We start from the raw sequence: 21,244 nt of genomic DNA, 5'->3' as shown, positions 1-21,244 counted from the left end.
CCCAGGTGGTTGTACAGAGCTCTCAATTCTCCATATACCCACTCATAAAGAGGATATATTTAGCATACCTGGGTAGAGCCATTCACACGAGCAGCTCTACCCAGGCTTGTGCAGCGCTACTGGGGTAAGGCTGCTTGTGTGAAGCACCAAAATTGGGACCGATCTTGGCACTGCCCCACGTGGTAGCCCAAGGTTCTCTCCTGGGCTGTTACCCAGGCAGAAGGGTACAAGCGCACCCTTCTCTCTGGGTCCCTGGTTGTGTATATGTTGGGGTGCCTGCAGCCTGAACACACACACAGCCAGTGGCTAGAGCTCCCGGCTGAGAGAGGAATCCCTAAATGCACTGCACTCCCGGCATGGTGCATTGAGGGATGCTGGAGGACTTCCTCCTCTAGTTTCCTGCTCTGCTGCTTTCAGTGACGCCACTCCGGTGTCATAGCGAGCAGCAGAGCAAACTAGGGAAGGTGATTGTGTGTGGGAAGGCCGCTTCCCAAGAAAGGTCATGAGCATGACCTCCTTAACTTGTATTGTTGTATATCTAAACGCCCAGTAGGAAAGATGTTATGACATCTTTCTCCCTCTCACATAACACTAGAGTCAGGGGTCATCCCATGAAATTGATTGCCGGGAAATTTAGGACCAGCAAACGGAAGTATTTTTTCGCACAAGGCATAATCAACTTGTGGAATTCTCTGCCACGAGATGTGGTGACAGCCAACAACCTGGATGGCTTTAAATAGGGTTTGGATCACTTCATGGAGGAGAGGTCTATTAATGGCTACTAGTCGGAGGGCTACAGGCCACCTCCAGCCTCAAAGGCAGGATGCCTCTGAGTACCAATTGCAGGGGAGTAACAGCAGGAGAGAGGGCATGCCCCTTTCAACTCCTGCTGTAGGCTTCCAGTGGCATCTGACTGTGTGAAAGAGGATGCTGGACTAGATGGGCCTTGGGCCTGATCCAGCAGGGCTGTTTTTCTGTTCTTATTAGCCTTACAGTTTTATTCAACACAGCACTGTTTTAATGTGTCTGTTTATTTGTTCTTTATTTTCAGATTAAAGCTGTTCACATCCACTCTGAAATGTTTTCTGTACAAAATGGCTTGTTGACGCCTACATTAAAAGCTAAGAGACCGGAGCTGAGAGAATACTTCAAGAAACAGATAGAAGAGCTTTATTCAAGCATTTCCATCTGACACCACAGAAAGGTTCTTCAGAATCATGGACTCTGTAGTAATATTAGGATAATACTGAAGTGAGAAGTTGGAAGGATGCAGTTGAAATGAATAAGCATCTGACCTTCCATGTGAGCCTTCTGTTGTCTGAAGACACCATCACTGAGTAATTCCTTTACCATCTAGCGCTAGTTCCTTTTGTTCTAATGGATGCTTTAGATGATTGCTTAAAAACACATTGGACAACCATTATGCTGTTTAAAATCCAATCCATCATAAAATATTTTACAGACATTCTTATTTGTAATACCCTCAACATTCCTTACCAATCAGAAAGGAGAAGCAGATTGGTTCTGCCCATTTTGTATTACATCCTTTGAGCTCCTGGATGATTCAGTAATGTGATCTATAGGGTTTCCAGATGTCTCTCTGGATGGGTACTCTTAGGAACTCTTTAGAAGCAAGAAGTTTGTGGCCTGATCTACAAGATGCACATGCATGCACATAAACATGCATGCACACCTTCCTTGCTACAGTACAGCTAAAAGTTGTTTAGCCTTTCTCTCTGGCTTCAATTAAGTGCATATGTGGCCAAGAACTCCTCATTGTCACCGAGCTCATAAAGGTGCCCGAGTCCTCCTCAGGGAGACATCTGACAAAGACTAGTGTCTACCTCAAATGTTCTTGGATGCATAAAACTACAAATACATCTGTTACCCTGCTCTAGAACTTAAAACTGGAAATTATTAAATGGCAGCTCTAATGCTTTGTAAAGACATAAATTGAGTTTACTACTTTGTGAAATCAATTCATGCAAAGGCGTAAGAAGATGGATTTCACTGGTACTTAAACTACCTAGCAGGACATGCCGGATTAATGCTAATCTATAACTGACAGAAGTGTTTTAGAAAATTATAGGCCTCAAATTCTTTGTATTTCTTGTACAGTGTAGCTCCAGTTCTAGAATGACAAATAAGGGTCAGCCCAAAGGTTTCTGAATCTATCAAGACTACAGGTGGCGTTTGTGACTGCACCCTTAGAACTTGGCTGCTTTGTATAGAAGCAACTGTCTGATGGAAACTTGTAAGACAGGAGGATAGCTGGTGTGAATATCTGCATAACTGTACTACTCATATCCCCACAGGATCCCAAATACTCCCTTCCAGCCAGGTTAAAAAACAAATGAGGCTTAAACCCAGAGCTTTTCCTTTGCACCACTTCTCAGTAATGCAGTTTAAGAGGAATGGGCTGGCTTAATATAATTTGGAAGACATTGAGCCTGTTCTCATTATGGATGTGCTCAAAGTGTTTCAGCACCTCTTATTTCGAGGTGCCAAAATGCTTTGAGCTGTCCCAGCCAAATTGTTTCAGTGGGGTTCTGCTGGTTACTTTAACTGGAGGAAGGTGGGTTTTACCTGCCTCTCTATTCCTCCTCCTTCACCACCACCACCACTGCCTGCCACCCCATTGCTGCACTGTTTGTATTACGCAGCCAGGCTATCTGACACTGGTCCAGCTGCATCAGTTCCCTGTTCCCAGCAGCCTTTGAGTAGCGTCTGGAAGGAAATGGCATCTGAGCATGCGCTGATGCCATCTTGAGTGGTCTGTATGGTGTTGCAGACCACTCAAGATGGCATCTGCTTCATGCACATCCCTCGTTCTCATGACCACAAATTGCTGGGTAGGAGAGGGTTAACCTCGGAACTTGTGGTTGTCTGGGGCAGCAGGACCCAGCAGTTCAAAGCCTGGGTAGCCCAGATCCATTACCCAGGTTAAAAGTGAGGTAGGACAAAAATGGAGCCGCGCTACCTTTTTGTTTTGGTCATCTGTGCTGCAGGCACATTTTAAACTGTTCCCAGGCTGCATGTTAACCATAGTCAGGTGGAGAAGTGGGGTCAGGGAGAGGAGAGCTGTTGCTGTACTAAGGGGTTCCTCTCTGCTGCTCATGCAGCAGTATAGATGGAGATACTCATGCAGCATGAGGTATAGCTGGAGACACCAGGTCCTGATTTCAGTTCTAGAGAATGCCGCTGCAGCGTTCATGTGAGCTGTAGAACCAAAAAAAGAGGCTCTGGTCATCTGGAACAGGAAGGTAGGATCCTGCCTTCCCTCCAGCCCACCCCCATTTGGTTGTGAGAGCAGCCTCCCTTGCTGACAACTTAACAAAGCATGCACATCAGGCGGCTCTGCAGGAACACATTGGGGGCCCATATACAACTTCTGTCCTCCACCTGCACTGTTGCATCAGAGGTGAAACTTCCCAGCTCTGATTGTGCGGAAGTGCTCTGTAAGAAGAAACACATTGCTAAGGATCACTGATGTGTTTTCTGTCTTACAAAGCATAGGTAAACCTGGCCAGTTTTGTCTTCTGGCACAACAGTGCATATGGAGGAGGACTGAGGGAATTATGTGTGGGCTCCCATTGCATTCCCATGAAGCATCCTGACATATGTGCTATGTTAACTAGGATGATAGCCATTGATTCTTGACATCCAGCTGACTGGCTGTGTCTGTCATCAGATTTTAAGAAGCTTGGTTTTAGTCCTATTGTCGTCCCCTCTGCTCTTCAGGATCAAATCTAGTGGCATCAGTTCCAGAACAGATCCCTGTCCAGATTGCACTGAATGCTTCCTCCCCCTCAACCCCAGGCAGTTATTCTGAGAGGCATATTTCCTTCCTCAGAAGTTTCCCTCATTGTGTTCTTCATAATAGATCCCTCTGTCACAGTTGATATTCCTATGAAATCACATTTTATCTCACAGAATTTCTTAATCTGCACATCCATATCGGAATAAAAGAAGCCAGAGCCTGAACTTTTACTAGCCTTACTGGGAAATTTGAATGGGCATTAGCAAGGAAGAGGCCACAGAGGCAAATCAATGCCTTTTTTTCCTGCACAAGTGCAGTGTTCAATTAATTTAATCTCTGGTCAAAATCTGGCCAGCCCAATCTACCAAACCTTGCAGTTCCTTAGTAGTAAATGGGTGGTTGGACTGTTGTGGTAGAAGTTCTGGCTTTTGCCATCAACTATTTTTTTAATTAATGTTTGTTTTGAGAAGCTGAATATCGTTTGCCCTATTCCATTCTTTGGGAAAGAAAGCTTTGGAGTCGAGAAAGAGACTGCCACCTTTGGATTGGAGAGCCTCTTCCCATATTTTGAGATCTTCCCAGATTGTTTCTCTCCCATCTAAGCAATTTGTCTAAATAAGTGTTTATAGTTTCAGTAGAGAAAGTCACACTTGCTCTGAAGAGCTGTCCCAAATCTTCACATGATGATCAGTTATTGATGTGTAGATGTAAAATAAGTCCTATTCACACATTATGTTCAACATCTGTACATCTGCATACAATATTAGGGCTGTGTAGTATCTGATCCAAAATTCCGGAAATAATCCAATATGGGCCATTTTGTAGGATTTCAGAGATAGAAATTTTAATTCAGTCTTTGACGAGTTGAAAACACAATACAGTACAAGTAGCAGAACTAGCATGTGGCAAAACATCTTTAGATTACTAAAATTAGAATATTAAATTATGAACAAAATATGAATTGGAATTTAATATTACCTCATCTTCCTCTATATGCCACAGCACAAATTTAGCAACACTAAAGGTAATAGCTGAACTCTGGTTAGAAAGGAGGAGGGAGACATAGGATTCATCAGATTGTCGTGGCAAACTCAATTTTAAAAAGAGCAATAAGGGAATTGCACAGATCATGATAAAAAATTACAAGAGGACATGCTCCACAGTCTCAACTGTTCCTGAACCACACCGGCAGGTACGTTCTGAGAATGAGATTTTGGTAAATCTGCCCTCTAAGACTGCAGAGAGGAGGACATCACACCTGGCCATAGTAACCACCCTTCAATGGGTAGGGTCTATAAGCTTAGTGACATGATATGATGGTTTAGTAATTGTGATTGACCTCCCTGGGCTGATATATTTAGGAACTAAACTTAAATCTTTTTGGCACTCAACATCCAAAATATACTGTCTGAGGGTCAATTTGGAAGCTGATTTGGATCAGGAAAGCGATTTGGATCAGGAAAGGAATTACCCAGTACGGTTTCAGGGAGTTCTGTAGCATTTACGGCAATTATTGGCAATTCTGGAGATCTTTGGCAGCAAACGGAGCTTGTATGTTTTTTCCTGATTACAGCTGGGGGTGGGGAGTTCTTCTGTCATCTAGCGCCCACTTGCCTTAGCTGATTATTTACAAATTAAAAATAATAATCGGTCAGCTTCCAGATGTAATATCCAAGATTCACAGGGGAAGCAATGTGACATCACTTCCCCTGTGATTCTCCAATGTGACATAACTTTTTTCCCGTGATTCTCAGATGTGAGTCCAATTTTTAAATTTAATACATAGGATCCTGCCATCCTTACCTATTTGTGTGCCAACTTTCAGAGCTCCCTGTCTGGCCATATTCATTTTAGACTTCTATGGGGATTTTCACTGACAATGATTGGATTTCTGGAAAGAAATCCAATAGTGAATCCAAGAATGGAATTCTGAAGCTTTCAAAGGACCCAAAACCATGGCTCTGGATCAGATCAGATTTGGATCAGATTTATAATCATGCACAGGCCTATACAGTATATATAGAGATTGTGTATGTGCAGTTATTCACCCATTATGATGTTCAATGTATTTACACTTTCTATCAGTACCCTACATTTGAGGGGGTCTATACCCATGTTTTAAAGCAAACTAATGTATCATTTACACCAAAACATGTACATGTGCACGGGCACTTATCCGCACATAGAACGTAATATCTGAATCTGAATCTGAGTAGGACTATATTCATTGCCTGTACACACATAGTTATTTGAATCAAGACTTTGTATCTTCTGCAAATAGGAGATACAATAACTCCTCAATATAGGAAGTCTTGTGAATGCATTAGAGGTGAAATACCACAATGGTATGAGCATTAGCCTTAGGATTGAGCCCTATCAAGAGATAGTAACTTATAATAAGTAATGCCTTCCTTGAAACTTCTCCAGATCTAGTTCAGATTCTCTAAAATCCTTACACAGGGCCCTCAACATGAAGAAAGTAGTTTATGGCCACATTGAGAGGTGCTGTTTCTGTCTAACATGGATAAGATAATTCCCTCTATTTTTCTTTATTGTTCCTCTCATTTTCTCTCATTCAGCTTCTGCTGAATGCTGGTTTAATGAGGCAAATTTCTAATATTAAGTCTGGATTAGAAAGTTGTATGACCAATTTGCTGCAGTTTACGGTTCATTTGCATCTTTTCTCTTCACCCATGTGACCAGTGCATGAGTATATGTAGATAGATAAAAGCTTTCAAAAATGCAACCTGATGGGAGCACGTGTTGCATTAATATTTTTGTGCAGTGTTTTACACATGCACGTATGCACATTGATAAAAGTACACAAACAAAATCTTGATACAGCTTCATGCACACCGATTTGTTGCCCCCCCCCCCCGCCCAGTGTTTTATTGTTGTGCATATGGAGATCAGTGATAGGGAGGGATACAAATTAAATGGGAGTTGTGGCAAACTGCACACACAGAGTGCTTTGTTCCACATTTGGAAATAATGATTGGAACAATGGATAACTTCCAAAACATCAATTTTCCTTGAAAATAAAACCAGCTAATATTAGACTCCCAAATTTGGGTGGAAATTCACATAAGGGGAATTTCAGAAGCATCCCTAACTTCTGATGCATATTTGCTTGACTAGAGAAGCAAAAAGGTGTGCTCATGAACACTGCTGTAAGGAGGTGTTGCCTGTTAAACATGCTAGACGAGCTCACGTTACATTATTTTTCTTCCCTACAGTATTTTTAAGTTGTTAAGACTAAATACTGATCTTAAAAAGAAAAAGACTAAATATTGATCTAAATTGCCTCATATGTTTCCTGTCTATCATATCTGAAATTCAGCTGAAGAACTAAAAAATAAGAAACACTGCACTGATGAGTATATATGGACACTGATTTATTAATGTCTGTTCTGATCAAAAAGTAAGATTACAAAAGTGGCTGCATATTTGATGTAGTACTTCTAATACAAAATGTATTATTCTTGTATTTTTTCAAATGCTTCTTCTGATGTTTTGATTGCCCAGCTGCAAATACTTTATACTTAAGGATCTAATTCTCCATTGCTCAGCTTCTTTCTGTAGTCATATCAGTGCAAAACAATGATGAAGAATCTGCTTTAGTATCTTCGTTTTATCTAAAAACAAAAGCCAATAATGAGATCCACTTTGGAATATGTACATTTTTAGCAGAGAATGAAAACTCCTAATTTTCATATTTATTGGACATGGAAAGTGTATGTGGTTGATGCAATGTTTGAGAAGAATTGTTTTAAATTCTAGATACAGTCCTGTAATATATTACACCAATCTGAAAGCTTCTACTGGTGGGGAAAATTAGGGTTAATGTGTTGGTGGTGCTAGCACTAACACAATGCAGAGTGCAACAATTCATATGTAATTTACCAACTTCTGGATCAGGCACAAGCCGTGAAGTTATGCCAGCAGGCAGGTACACCAGTAAAAAATTACTGGTATCAGAGACCAATCAATTGAAATCCAGGTTCATAGACATAATAAAATCCTAGTCACTACAAAGTCAATATACTTGGCCGATAGAACCATGATTTCATTCACAGTCTGATTCAGTTCTCAAGCTATAGTGAAAAAGAAATTGCCATTTTGGCACCAGAATCACTAGAATCAAACTGATGTAAATTCAATGTATGCTGAATAAGAATTGGGCTTTTAAAATTTCAAAAAGATGCTCACTCATCACAAATTGATTTTTAAAATTCAGTTCTAGATCAGTTTATTTCTCCAATATGTCGCTGGTAAATTAAAAGGCTCCTATATAGCATATCCTTCCTCTAAAATCCCATTAAACATGATGGTTCTGCTGCTGAGCTCCTTTATGACTTGGGGTCAATAATGGGGGGGGAGATATCGTATCCAGTCTTTACTCTCTGAGACAGGACTATCCAAACATCAGGTGCCTAGATGAGGCAGAGATATGCTAAAACCTGGTAGGAAGGATGACAGTCCTGCATTACCTTGAGCAGATATTGAAGATGTTCACACGAGCAGTCCTACCCAGGCTTTGGCAACTCTACCTGGGTAGGTCTGCTTGTGTGAAGTGCCAGGATTGGGGCCAATCCCGGCCTCCCTGGATAGCCCATTTTTAACTTCGGTTTTTACCTGGGTAAAAAGGGCTTTGTCCGGAATTGTATGTCTGCTCAAGCCCCAACGCACTGCACTCTTCACACAGTGCATTAAGGGATATCTGGAGGCCAGGCTTGATTTTCCCGACTGCCAAAGATCTGCACTGCTCTGAGCAGCATGGATCATGTGGGTGCATGAAACATCCATGTCACCAAATTTGTGATTGTCAGGGGTGGGTGGGAGGTAAGTTCCCACACTCTCTGCCTCAGAAATGTGAACAACATCAATGCTTGGCAATCTGGTTCTACTGTCCTAGAATGTAATGGAAGCAATTCATAGCATTTCAAGTAGGGATGTGCCGAAACATGATTTGGAAGCCGAATCACAGCACAATCCTTTTAAAATCAAGGGCTTACCCAGCTGACAGCCCAACATGTGTAGAGGTTATATGCGTGCTAGTGCCACACGGGGGCAGCTGGAGGAGAGCACTGCCAGAGCGTGGGGATAATTGGATAGAGCTCTGCCAGTACGGCAATGGCAGCGAGCAGAGGAGGAGCAGGGATGGACCTGCACGTTAAAAGGGGCTGAGTAAGTCCTCGGTTTTAAAAGGATTGTGCTGTGATTTGGCTTCCGAATCGCCTTTCGAGCACATCCCTAATTACAAGATGGCTTCTGTGCCCTAAACTCTTTATAAGAAAATGCTGTCTCTCAAAACTGATTCATATGTACCTGTTCATTACTTGATCTCTTGCAGTTCAACATGTGAACTGTCTAAATTGAAAAGCATAGTGTTGAAAGTGATGTAAGGCAATGTGAATGTTCTCTCTGTGGTATTTGATCTGTGATAGCTATTTCACACATGCATCTGTCACTCCATTTTGTTGCAACTGAGTGATGAACGAACGAATGAATCTGCCCTGGGACTGACCCAAGGTCTGTTGAAGTAAGCTGTAAGATGATGGTGATTTATAACAACAAAATTACTCATTCCTGTGGATTAAGAAAATGTTGCATTATAAATATGCACTGCTTAAAAGCATAATTTTCTCCATAAAGAAAACTGAGTAAAAATAAAATACGATTAGGGACCCAGTCATATTTGAAGAATAACTGCATTTACATGTGACTTTTCAGGGTATTCTACATAAAAAAGAGAGAACAAATCATTGAATATTTTAACAGCACATGGTTGGTACTAGTAAAATCCTTTTTGTTTTTAATGCCTTGGGTTTTATTTTACTGCAGATATCAGAAAATGGTTTCTAACAGTTTTCTTGGAATGAAACAAATTAACTTGAAATTATAATCTTCAGTTTTCCATGTGTGAAAAGCACAAACCTGTGATCTATATGTAAATAAACTCCTATGAAATGAATGTAAAATTAAAAAGAATATACTATTTTTGCATGAAATTTGACAACTTAAAAGATGTGCTGATGCCTCACAGAAAACTCTGGAAATATTTTATTTAGAAATATTAATACAGTAGCTGTAGATTGTTTTCTTCATATTATTATATTATTATTATCATTATTATTTATATGAAGGAGCCTGTGCTAAAAACAGGTTTTTTTGTTGTGTTTTAGAATAAGCTGAATGAGGGTTGGAGGGCACTAAGGATGATTGCTTCTAGATGACACACAAGGACAGCCCTGCTGAATCAGGCCCAAGGCCCATCTAGTCCAGCATCCTGTTTCACACAGTGGCCTACCAGATGACTCTGAGAAGCCCACTGGAAAGAGATGAAGGTGTGCCCTCTCTCTTGCTGTTGCTCCCCGCAACTGGTATTCAGAGGCATCTAGCCTCTGAGGCTGAAGGTGGCTATAGCCACCGGACTAGTAGCCACTGATAGACCTTCATACATCTTTCCAACCCCCTTTTAAAGCCATCCATGCTAGTGGCCTTCACCACATCCTGTCTCAGAGAATTCTATAGATTATGTGCTGTGTGAAAAAGTACTTCCTTTTGTTAGTCCTGAATTTCCTAGCCATCAGTTTCATGGGATGATCCCTAGTTCTAGTATTGTGAGAGAGGGAGTAAAATTTATCTCTGCCCACACTCTACTCTGTGCATAATTTTATACACTTCTATCATGTCTCCCCGTAGTCGCCTCTTTTCCAAACTAAAAAGCCCAAGGTGTTGCAGGTGCTCCAGGCCCCTGATCATCTTGGTTGCCCTCTTCTGCACCTTTTCCAGTTCTACAATGTCCTTCTTAAGATATGATAACCAAAACTGTATGCAATATTCCAAATGTGGCCGCACCATAGATTTGTATAAGGGCATTATAATAGCATTCTAAGTACTAGCCTGATTTATTGCTAATGGCTTAATATATAGTCCCATGTAACTGACTGTCTTCTTCAGAAAAAAATAGCTTTTCTAGAGGAAATCCCTTTTCTCTTCAACCCACCACCAGAGCAGAGTGCCCACTACCCTATTCCTGAGGAACTGTGTTTGGCCACTCTACTTTATAAGAGCTCTGGCACCATCGTTGTTACTGTTCCGTAGACAGAGAAGGGGAAAGTATGTGAAATTTACAGGAGTGTATCCATTTTATTTATTTTTTTACCTTGGAACTAAAGAGTGCAAAAGTGAAGAAAGAAATACTTAAATGTTTTAACCTGTTCATCAAAAGCAGTTTCTAAGTACCATTGTGGTGCTAACTAAAGCACAATGGAGAAATTGATAAGCATTCCTTTCTTCACCTCCATAACCACCCACATTTTCAAAACAAAATAAGGTTATGTTGGTGTACTCCTTGTTTATTTTAATTATTTATCGCTATCATTATTAATATATTTTATTTTATTTTGCCTTGGTTGTGTAGCAGGACATGCTAAAACTTCCACTTCAGAAACTGTATAGAGGGCATTACTAGGTAAGGATACTAGGTGGCCAGGTCAGGGAGGGAGGTGGGCTAACCCAGCATTACCAAAACACACTGAAAGCCACAACTCCAAATCAGGTGAGACATCAGCAGTTCAACATAAAAGGGATATATTATTTTGAGACCGTAGCCAACCCCAAATTGCTACAACAGCCACTTTAAAAAACTGGGAGACTTGGGAGGGAAGTAGGAATGAGTGGTTGAAACGAATTCATCTGGACTCTCAGGAATAAGATATGAGTGAATGATGACAATAATGGGGGAAATGCTAGTATGGAAGCACTCGTCATGTACAGATCACAATTGCTACGAAGCAACAGAAGCAATTTTTTCACCTCACTGCCTTTGCATCACTAATCCTGATTCAGTATTGTAGCCTGATGACTGCACTGACATACTGAAAGGGTGAGAAGGTGGTGCTAGGTGGGAGGGGGGTCTTTTCCCCTCTGTTTTCCTCATTGCAGCAGATTCCCTGTGTCCTTAACAAATAAATGAAGTAGCAAAATTAACCGGACCAGATTACAAGCAGCTTCTGGCCAAATGAATTAAAACTTCCAAAAAGTGCTCCAGGCTTTTGGGGACTGAATAGTCATTTAATGGAACTCCTATGAACAGTAATTCTAAACTAGCATTACATCCTTGCACTGAACATATGACATATGTTTGCAGTGGCTCTCTCAATAAGTATAGGGTGGTTACAAGGTTACAGTCACTACCAGTTAGCAGTTAACTGAAAGGCAAAATAGACAGAGTACCTAAACTCAGTTGTACTACCGTATTTTACGGACTATAAGACGCTACGGACTATAAGACGCACCTTAATTTTAATCCAGTTTTTCAGAGTTTTAACATATTAAACTGTTAAAACATATAAGACGCTCCTGAATTTTGGCGGATATCTTTCGAGGAAAAAAGTGAGTCTTATAGTCCATAAAATACAGTATTTGTTCAATGCTTTGAAAAGGGGAACAACTTCAGTATATCATAAAAAGAGCCAATTTGGGCCTCTTGAGTAATTTATTAAAGTATTTTTTATTTCAGTGGGATTTGTTTGAAAATAGAGTTTGGTCTTTTTTTCTTCTAAAGGTTAATTGGTATTCTTTAGACTGAACTGGATGGTGGTGAGAAGTTAAGCAATACAAAGCCAACTGTAAGGATGTCCAGATGCAAGTTCCTGTACTCTGAAGACTCTTGCAGCAAAGGAAATATTGGCAAATGCAGCTTTACATTATCCTGCATGATAAACTGCAGTTGCCACAATTCCTTCAGCTGCCAAAGTACTAAAGAGAACAGGAGCCCTGCACTCTGTTGCCCTGGGTCATCTACTTGCCTTACAGCAAAAGCTTTTAATTCCCAGGGAAGAAAACCTAGAAGTTACACATCCATCAGCCACAAGAAGTTTCCCCAATTAGGGTTTTTCTGAAAGGCAACAACACTTCTACAATCTTCACTTTATCCTTTGTATCATGCAATAGAACATACCTGCATTCAAATAGGACTGGCAGCAAAGTTGCAAGTAAAACAACCATTTTCCTAGTTCATGCTTATTCTATTTTCAACTAAAGAAAAATGAAAGGATTAAAATATAAATGATCTATAAATATATGTTTAAAGACAACTGTAATTATTATTTTTTTGTCAGCTTTGGTATATCCGCATGTATATCTAAAATACAAGGAGGCAAATGTGGAAAATTGTTTTGTAAAGAACTCAAAAGACTGTCAGATTTCTCAGAACTTGTTAATATTCCTCTTGACTGACAAATAAAATATTTTATAAGATCTGTTTTATTCCAGTATCCTGTCTATGTGATCTGTAACTCATTTGGAAATGAGTGCCTATACTAAATCATGCTGGTTTTGGTTTGGTTTTGCTTCTTACATGACCAAAGGAATATTGGAATCTAAGGTCCATTTCAGAAATCTTCAGTGAACACATTGATACCAGTTTCATGAAGACGGTTATTCAAGAGCCTGTCTTAATAGTGTGAACTTCTTGTTATAAAAGTGGCAGCAACAGCATTACAAATGTATGAGCTTGTTTAACATGAACTAATAACTGGGAATGCATAGTATTTTTTCAGACCATGTGTTTAAAATAAAGTTGAGAGAATTATTCAGCTTACCTTCGCACTTTGTGTATGAATTCACAGTCTCCAGCTGATGGGCAATCCTACCTTTTAAACAAAATTTCTTTAGAATAATACAGAAGAGAAAAGGGCCTTTAGTGTGCAAACATCCTGATATTTAGACTTTGTATGTTGTAGTGCAAATTTAAGTAGAGTAAAAACAATGGTCTTGGGGCCAAATACATTATGCTAAATGCATCATTAGACCTGACCAACTTAGTTTTCCTTTTGTCATTGGCAGCTGAAGGTGCCCCAGTCCAGATTGGGACCATGGCATATGGGGAAGAGAGCTTTAACCCCTTGCCCTTACTGCAGTCTTAATCAGGATCAGCCCCCTACTGCTGCTATTTGCTCTAAGAGGGAAGCTCTTATTTTTACCAGCAAGAGCTTCCCTGCTAGGGCAGTTAGCAGTGGGGTGGCTCCGGGAAAGAGCTAAACCTGGTCAGTACTGCACGGGCAAAGGCCTGGCCTTTGCCCGTGCAGTACTGACCAGGTTTGGGCTCCTTCTGCGTACCTCTGCACTGGGACCTGCAGCTACTATAGATGAAACTAAAACTAAGTTGGTCAGGTCTAATGACACATTTAACAGTTGTCCCTCATGTAATGAAACTACTAGAAGAACTCAAGGGCTCCTGCATGTAAAATCTATCATGACTATATATAATTCAGTTAATATAAACATGTTTTTAAATTCTGGAAGATATCTTTCAAAAACAAAAAACCCACTAAGAGCAGAACTAGATGTTCAGAAATGACATATTGCACAGCTCTTGTGCAGCATTATTTAAGAAAGCAGGTAGAGAACTCTTATGTTTGAGTCATTCCCACTTCATTCTTCACAGCAAAAACTAGAGGCAGAAATCTAGCGCAGGGTTTCTTAACCTTGGGCCCCCAGATGTTGTTGGTCTACAACTCCCATCATTCTCAGCCACAAAGGCCATGTCTGGGGATGATGGGAGTTGTAGTCCAACAACATCTGGGGGCCCAAGGTTAAGAAACCCTGATCTAGCATATTGGGGGGGGGGGAGAGGGGAGGGGCCAGATCATGACCTAATCTTTTCCATGATGTGCTAGTTTTAATTTGTTAATGTGCAGCATGTAATGGGAAGAAGAAGGCCTTCAAGTGTGCAGTTCTGAAGTGGTACAGTACAGTCCACTTCAGTATATGGGGTATAGTCCTAGGAGTATAATGGTTTTTTTGAATGGGTGCATTGAGCTTCATTCATATAAAGTAGGCATTCCAATAACTTCCCCTTTATATTCCAAATAATTTTAAGACTGAAGGGGCTGTTGGAACCAAATGTGTTAATTAGTTTATGAATTTTTTAAAAAATTAAAAATTAAAATTCAGGGTCAAACTCTTGTCAATAATCTGAGTGCCTTTGTACTCACAGCCCAGAACACTGGAAACTAAAAGCAGGTTTGCTTCTTCAGTATCAGCCCCTGCAAGCTTCCTCACTCCCCACCTCAACTGCTGCTAAGACAGAAACTACACTTTGAGTAATACTGTATAACTGTACAACACTGAAACAAACAGAGAAGAAATTTAGAACTAAGGATGACATTGCAGAGTGTTTTGAGATTAATGTATGGAAGAAGAGTGGAGACATAATAAAATATTGTGATAAATAGGAATAAAGGTTTATAGCTCATTACAGATGACATCATCCTTTATTACTTTTTCTTGAAAAATATATTGCTGGATGCAGACTTAGGCGCAAGCTAAGTAAGCTACAGGATAGGGCCTAACATTTTGAGGGGCCTCTGAAGACAACTGAATACTGAATACAAAATACAACTACATTTCAAGTTTTATATAATTAGTTGAAAAATAAAGGAGAAAGTCTTAAAAACAAGCATTATTGTTCCAGCAAGACAAAAATATACTTATATGGCTATACAATTGTTTATCATATGGAATTTAGAAATCTGGGCAGAAATAACCAAGTTATATCAAAAAGTTATTTTACCAGGGCCCAGTTTAGACCAACACCTGGCATCATGGTTACAGGCAGTGTTCACGTTTTCAGGCGAATGCTGCTGTTAACCACCTAGAGATGTACATATCAGGCAGTATAAAAATGTGATAAATAAATAAAACTCTGAGCAGTGTGGTGAGGACTGGGTGAGTAATGCACCGGGGCAGGACATCTTCTGGCCCATTTTGTAATGCAGTGGGGCCTTTCAAGCTTGACATAGTTTAGGGCCTCACCATGCCATAATCTGGCCTTGGCTGGGTGGTGATCAAAGGATGTAAATGGGGTTATTCGAGTGACTTCCTAATCTATGCCTCATTATTATACAGGGAAGACTGCTCCAATCTGATGAATGAGATTAAAACATCACTTTTTTCCTTCATCGTGACTCGATTGCCAGATTTGAAACTGACAAAAGAGAACTACCATTTTAAACACAAAGTTCCAAGCGCCACCTGCTGAACAAAAGAAAACCAACAATCACAATGCATTTTCCAACAGAAAGTCCAAACATTAAGTATTACCGTTATTATCTAGTATTACCCTTCAAGTCAATTCCACCGATAGATATTTCTTGCTAATCAGGAGCTAGTACAATATTCTTCTTGGCCTAGGGAGCTGACAAGAAAAGCTTTTCAAATGTACTGCTTTCGTTAGCACCTCTTCAAATAGCATTTGATCCAAAATGATGTCGCTATGTGCAGCAGGGAAATGCTTGACTAACAAGCAGAAGGTTGCCAGTTCAAGTCCCCGCTGGTACTGTATTGGGCAGCAGTGATATAGGAAGATGCTGAAAGGCATCATCTCATACTGTGCGGGAGGAGGCAATGGTAAACTGTATTCTACCAAAGAAAACCACAGGGCTCTGTGGGCGCCAAGAGTCAAAATCGACTTGACAGCACACTTTACCTTTTATTCAAAGCCCCAATACAGCTGACTTGTATAATTAAGCTGCTAGACGTCAAAAATAAACACACAACTGCTTGCCCCTCTTGTTTCTAAATCCTCCAGCAGCACCAAGCACAGCTGTCCTATCATATTTTTATCCTGTCAGTGTGAGTGGAGAGTCAGGTGCATCCCTCCATTTCCCCGACTGGTTGGCTAGTGCTCAGATTCAGCCCACCTCTCCCTCAACTTGGCAGACTCAATAGGGAGGGTGATTTCTCTGAGTATCAGCCATCCAGAAATGGGGGGTGGGTGGGTTTGATGCCTGACACTCTTCCCTCTCAGGCTTCTTCCTTGAAGCTGAGGCAAAGCTGACAATTAAAGGTTTAGGGACCCCTTTAAAACTCTGCCATTAAAAAGAACAGAGTAAAAACATAATACTCATTTTCTAAGCTTTCACTCAACCCCCCCCCCCGCCATCCACTAAAACATTCCTTGGCAACTGGTTGTTTACCCCTAAATTCAAGCATTTTCATATCACAACTTTACCACAACTTTACTTTCAGAGGGTGGGTGTGCATTCACATATCGGCCAGATTTATTCCAAAGGCAGTGTGATATCCACCCCCAGCACAGTACCTCCAGTGACTGTTGCTGGTGTCTATCTTATGTTTCTTTTTAGATTGTGAGCCCTTTGGGGACAGGGATCCATCTTATTCATCTTATTTATTTATTTCTCTGTGGAAACCGCCCTGAGCCATTTTTGGAAGGGTGGTATAGAAATTGAATTAAATAATTGGGACAGCTTCAGGTTCGCAGTTGAGTTTGAGTTCACACATGGTGTGTAGGTGTGCGCGAGAGTGAGTGAGTGAGCATGAATTGGTAAATCAGAAAGAAGGTAAGGTTGTTGGTGGAATACGAGGTGATTAAATATATTAAAAATGTTTCTGAGCCAGGGGGACATGTATGTGCAAGTGCATGTGTATCAAAGTGGCTGAATGCATAGTGAGTGTGTGTGATATTATTTGCATAAGACGGAGAGAAAGAACGCTGAGACTGTTTTGGTTTCCAGCATGTATGTCCCTACAGTTCTTCTGCAGCAAGATGGTGTGGGGAAAAGAGAAGAAGGTGGAAGAAGTTCATCTTCATGTCTGTACCAGGAGGACCCATTCCTACCTTGCCACAACTCTGCTTGGCATCTCCTAAGGCTCAGCATTGTCTCCCTCAGCAAGCAAGCTCTTACCAAGATTCACAGCCTCACAGGTTTTTTGTGTTCCCTTCACAAGCTGAGTGTCCCCCCACTCCCTTTCTTTCTTTCTTTAAAGGGAAATTAGCTTCTCCCTGGGCAGAACTAATTTTCAACATGAAGAAGAAAGTTTGGGGTGCAGAGAACAGAAGATTGACAGGCATGGTCCAGAGAGTCATAATGCAGTGTTCTGGCTCTTGAATGGTTAATGGTCCCATAAGGGCAAAGAGAGAGCTCTGTCCTGGCCAATGCACTAGCAGACTGAACAGCCTCTTTCTGCTTCTGTGACACACACTGTTGTCATAATTATTTTCAACGGCAGTCTTGGCAAAGTCCTATTTGCACACAATCTGTGTGCAGAGTATGCATGTACATATGCTATGATAAACACACATGCAGCAGTGCCCTTACTATCTGTATCCAGCGTTTGAGAGGGTCTGTACCAGGATTACCTTTTAAATAAATGCATGTCATTCACATAAAGATATTTACATGTGTAAAAAAACCCATCTGAACCCATAATGTCTTGATGAGGCAAGAGAGAAAAGTGTATCTGCTTCTGCTACCATTACAGGGTGCTACAAAAAATTTTCCCCACCCTGCTCCTCTTAACATGCTATTTGAGCATGCTATATGAGCATGCTCAGTAGGACTCATGTTGGGGTGAGCTGTTTGCCTCAGAATGTTCCAGAGCTTGGTCTAAAAACAGAAAGGAGCTGCTTGGCCTGCTTTTACTTATCTACAAGTGTGTGTCAGGATTTTCCTGGGTGAATAATTTTTATTTCTTTGAGGGACTGGTGAAATACTGCTTTTAATTAGGAATTAGACTGCATCTAAAATAAGGAGCCACCTGTATTGGATAGCATTATCCTTAAGTTGTTATTGAGGAGTAGGGTACTATTGCTGTGTAACTGTTATTATCCAGAGCTTGAATCTTCCTTAGCTTGGTTAGTACCCAGCAGAAAGAAATGGGGGCTGAGAAACTGTAGGGAGCACCGTTTATGGGCCTACTCTTACTTACATGCATGTCCATGAGCTACTAATTCATAAATATTCAGAACATGTTCTGATCATCACACCTATTACTGACCTAAAGGAAATGTGAGATTAACTGATTGCCAGATTGGGGCTATCAAATGGGGCTGCTTTCAGGATACATGTGCCTGCATTGTGTTTTGTAAAAAAGAATGGTGATTTAAGTTGTGTGGTGATCACTTGCGGTGAAGCAGTAGCAATTGGATCACAATACTTTGAGTTATGCAAATTGACTCCATGTTTTGAATGGAAGTAATATAAAGAATTGCATGTTCTGAAGTAGCAAACTGTGGGACTATTTATTGTATTAATTCTGTATTGGTTTAATGCAGTGTGGGCTAGCACAGATGTAGGTGGGAGCTTGTTTGTTACTGTAGACTGGATCTGCCCACTTCTTGATGAATAGAGGGGTACACTTGGTCAAGAGTCTTTGTGCTGCAAATATAATCCAGGTATATATGTAGATAAGTCAAATATGATAGATAGCTATGTGTTGGCAAGCCTAGTTTGGAGGGATTACTTGAGTATTTTTCTTCTTTGCATTGAGCTTAATGGGTTTGTATTAAGCATATCTGTTTTAATATGTGTGGGTTTCTTGATTGTAATGCCCTGCTCTAGGCTTCTTCTTTTTAAACTGTATCTTTCATTTTCAAATCTACAACTATGAACAAAAACAGATAAAAAGAAGGCAGAAATATCACCTCAGATTAAATTATTAGGATTTAATAAGTGTACAATAAACTAAAATAACTAGAATTTAAATTTGTTTAAATTGAGAACCAAATATGAATATTTAATGTTTTAAAAAATATCAATACTGTATACTTTTCACCTGCTCTAAATAGAATTGAATCTTATGTAAACAGAATAGAATTGAATCTCATGTAAACAGCTTTGGAAAGGTGCTATGACAAAAAGCTGTACAGAAATGTTTTAGATAAGTAAGGCACAATTCTTAATTGATCTTCAAGAGCTTTTTCTACTGTCCTCTTAAGACTGAAAGAGACTGCAGACTGAGCTAACTGATAGCCGGCTCCTAGAAACGTATGTTCTCTCCTTTTTAATTGCATTTAGTCTGGGAAAGCATTCTGTGTAACTCAGAAGCTTGCATACTACACTGTGAATTTGGAGAGGAGAGCTAGCCTTGTGGTAGCAAGCATGACTTGTCTCCATAGCTAAGCAGAGTGGGTCTGCCCTGGTTGCATATGAATGGGAGACTTGATGTGTGAGCACTGCAAGATATTCCCCTCAGGGGATGAAGCCACTCTGGGAAGAGCAGGTTTCAAGTTCCCTCCCTGGCTTCTCCAAGCTAGGACAAGATTTTTTTTTTAATAGGACAAGATTTTTTAATTGAACCAACAAACTACCAAAGCATACAGTACGTTGCCAAAGCACAATTATATACAAAGTGGTTGTTTGTACATGATATATCTACAAAGATTTACATACAAGGATTTGGAAACCCACAAGGTTATGAAGTATATGCAGGTAGTACTGTAACTCGGGGGTTGGGAATTTCAAGGCACATCAGGTAATGGGGGGGCCTGAGAGAGATTCCTGCCTGCAACCTTGGAGAAGCCGCTGACAGTCTGTGAAGACAATACTGAGCTAGATAGACCAATGATCTGACTCAGTATATGGCAGTTTCTTATGTTCCTATCCTGAATTAAGGTATTGTTTTACTGTCATTTCACCATTCAAACATGTTTGATTTTTGTACTAGTTGGCTATAGATATTTACCATTTAACCACACCTTTATACCTATACACATGGGATAGTTAGTGGATTTATTCTAGTTATCTGCAGTGGTAGTATAGGGATGTAATTCTGTCTCTCGGTGGATATGAACCCATTAGTAGAGTGGGGAACACATGGCTTGGTTATGCAAAAGTAAGGGGAATTCAGTCTGCTTATATGCAGAAGCACTTTCCTGTTAGAGGTTTAAGTGCTAAAGAATTGTACTACAACAGTGTGTTTAGTATCATTGTAAGGGGGAAGAGTATCTGGTACCACTGAAACTGGAAATAGGTGGCTCTGCCTATCATTTCCTGCCCTGACCTCCACCCTGCTGGTCCCAATGGCATCAGCTGCTACTGTTCCCTATTAATTATATACTAAATCAATACTTGACAAATCCCAGTCACCTGGAAGCCATGGTGCCTGGCAATTTCACCATGATGTGCTTAGGATAGGATATTTGGAGAGCGAGTTATTTAAGAAAATCTTTCTCTAGGGCAGCCCTGTTTTTGTTCTAAGTATATTGCTTGTAAAGGGGATAAAGAGAAGCCAGTTTACCCTCCCTCTCCACAATGTCACTAAGTCCTGTATTTTTGTCAAGTGTCCATTCTTTGGCTCAAAAATGTTTGGGTTGGCTCCTAAATCCAAAGAACATTTTTCAAGTTTGGTACCAAATGTGCATTTGATGTTGGGTTGTACCATGGTCTGTTTCGGAGTTGTGTTGAGGGTGGGTGATGGTGAGCTATATGCTGATATGCTTTTGGACAGTGAGGCTGAGAATGTGAAGAGCATGATGTTTCAAGTGTGGTTTAGAGAGGAGAGATCCTTGTGAGAGCGGTGTGATTTAGGTTTCAGAGACTCCATTGAAAAACCTCCTCCTATGAATGTTTACTTAGAAATATTTCCCATGAATATCCTCCTGAGTGCCTCAGAGTCAGTGTAAATCTGGATAGAAATTAACCAATAGTGCTCTGATGTTTCATTTGGTAA

At 40.5% G+C, this 21,244-nt stretch overlaps 2 protein-coding genes and 1 long non-coding RNA gene across 28 annotated transcripts in view; 2 read left to right on the top strand and 1 right to left on the bottom strand.

Moving 5' to 3' along the window:
- The window catches only part of ACSL6 (acyl-CoA synthetase long chain family member 6), a 166,467-nt gene extending 153,097 nt beyond the window's left edge, over positions 1-13,370 (top strand). For all 9 annotated transcript variants that reach the window (XM_053296876.1, XM_053296869.1, XM_053296875.1 and 6 more), the window contains one exon: positions 1,052-13,370. In XM_053296876.1, coding sequence (XP_053152851.1) covers positions 1,052-1,192 — 141 coding nt within the window. In that variant the 3' untranslated portion in view covers positions 1,193-13,370. The remainder of the gene's footprint in view (positions 1-1,051) is intronic.
- Positions 7,135-21,244, bottom strand: part of LOC128345239 (uncharacterized) — a 77,443-nt gene continuing 63,333 nt past the window's right edge. For 4 of the 12 annotated variants that reach the window (XR_008316328.1, XR_008316332.1, XR_008316329.1 and 1 more), the window contains 4 exons: positions 15,875-15,968; positions 13,372-13,438; positions 12,729-12,805; positions 7,135-7,395 (listed from right to left, as the gene is read on the bottom strand). This is a non-coding gene — a long non-coding RNA (uncharacterized LOC128345239). Of the gene's footprint in view, positions 7,396-12,728; positions 12,806-13,371; positions 13,439-15,874; positions 16,236-16,259; positions 16,468-16,784; positions 17,361-17,411; positions 17,841-17,933; positions 18,282-20,257; positions 20,554-21,244 lie in introns of those variants that run through there. The other 8 variants (XR_008316337.1, XR_008316330.1, XR_008316333.1 and 5 more) reach the window with 8 other exon arrangements.
- MEIKIN (meiotic kinetochore factor) overlaps positions 16,524-21,244 on the top strand; it is a 51,717-nt gene continuing 46,996 nt past the window's right edge. The window contains exon 1 of one of the 7 annotated variants that reach the window (XM_053296882.1): positions 16,524-17,498. Coding sequence is in view for 1 of the 7 variants with exons in the window: in XM_053296877.1 (XP_053152852.1) it covers positions 18,915-18,968 (54 nt within the window). In the remaining 6 variants the exon portion in view is untranslated. The other 6 variants (XM_053296879.1, XM_053296878.1, XR_008316325.1 and 3 more) reach the window with 6 other exon arrangements.

This window comes from Hemicordylus capensis, chromosome 2 (genome assembly GCF_027244095.1).
Source record: "Hemicordylus capensis ecotype Gifberg chromosome 2, rHemCap1.1.pri, whole genome shotgun sequence".
In the NCBI taxonomy this organism is placed as follows: domain Eukaryota; kingdom Metazoa; phylum Chordata; class Lepidosauria; order Squamata; family Cordylidae; genus Hemicordylus; species Hemicordylus capensis.
Note: the sequence above shows the minus strand (reverse complement) of the source record. Positions and strands in the feature narration are given on the sequence as shown.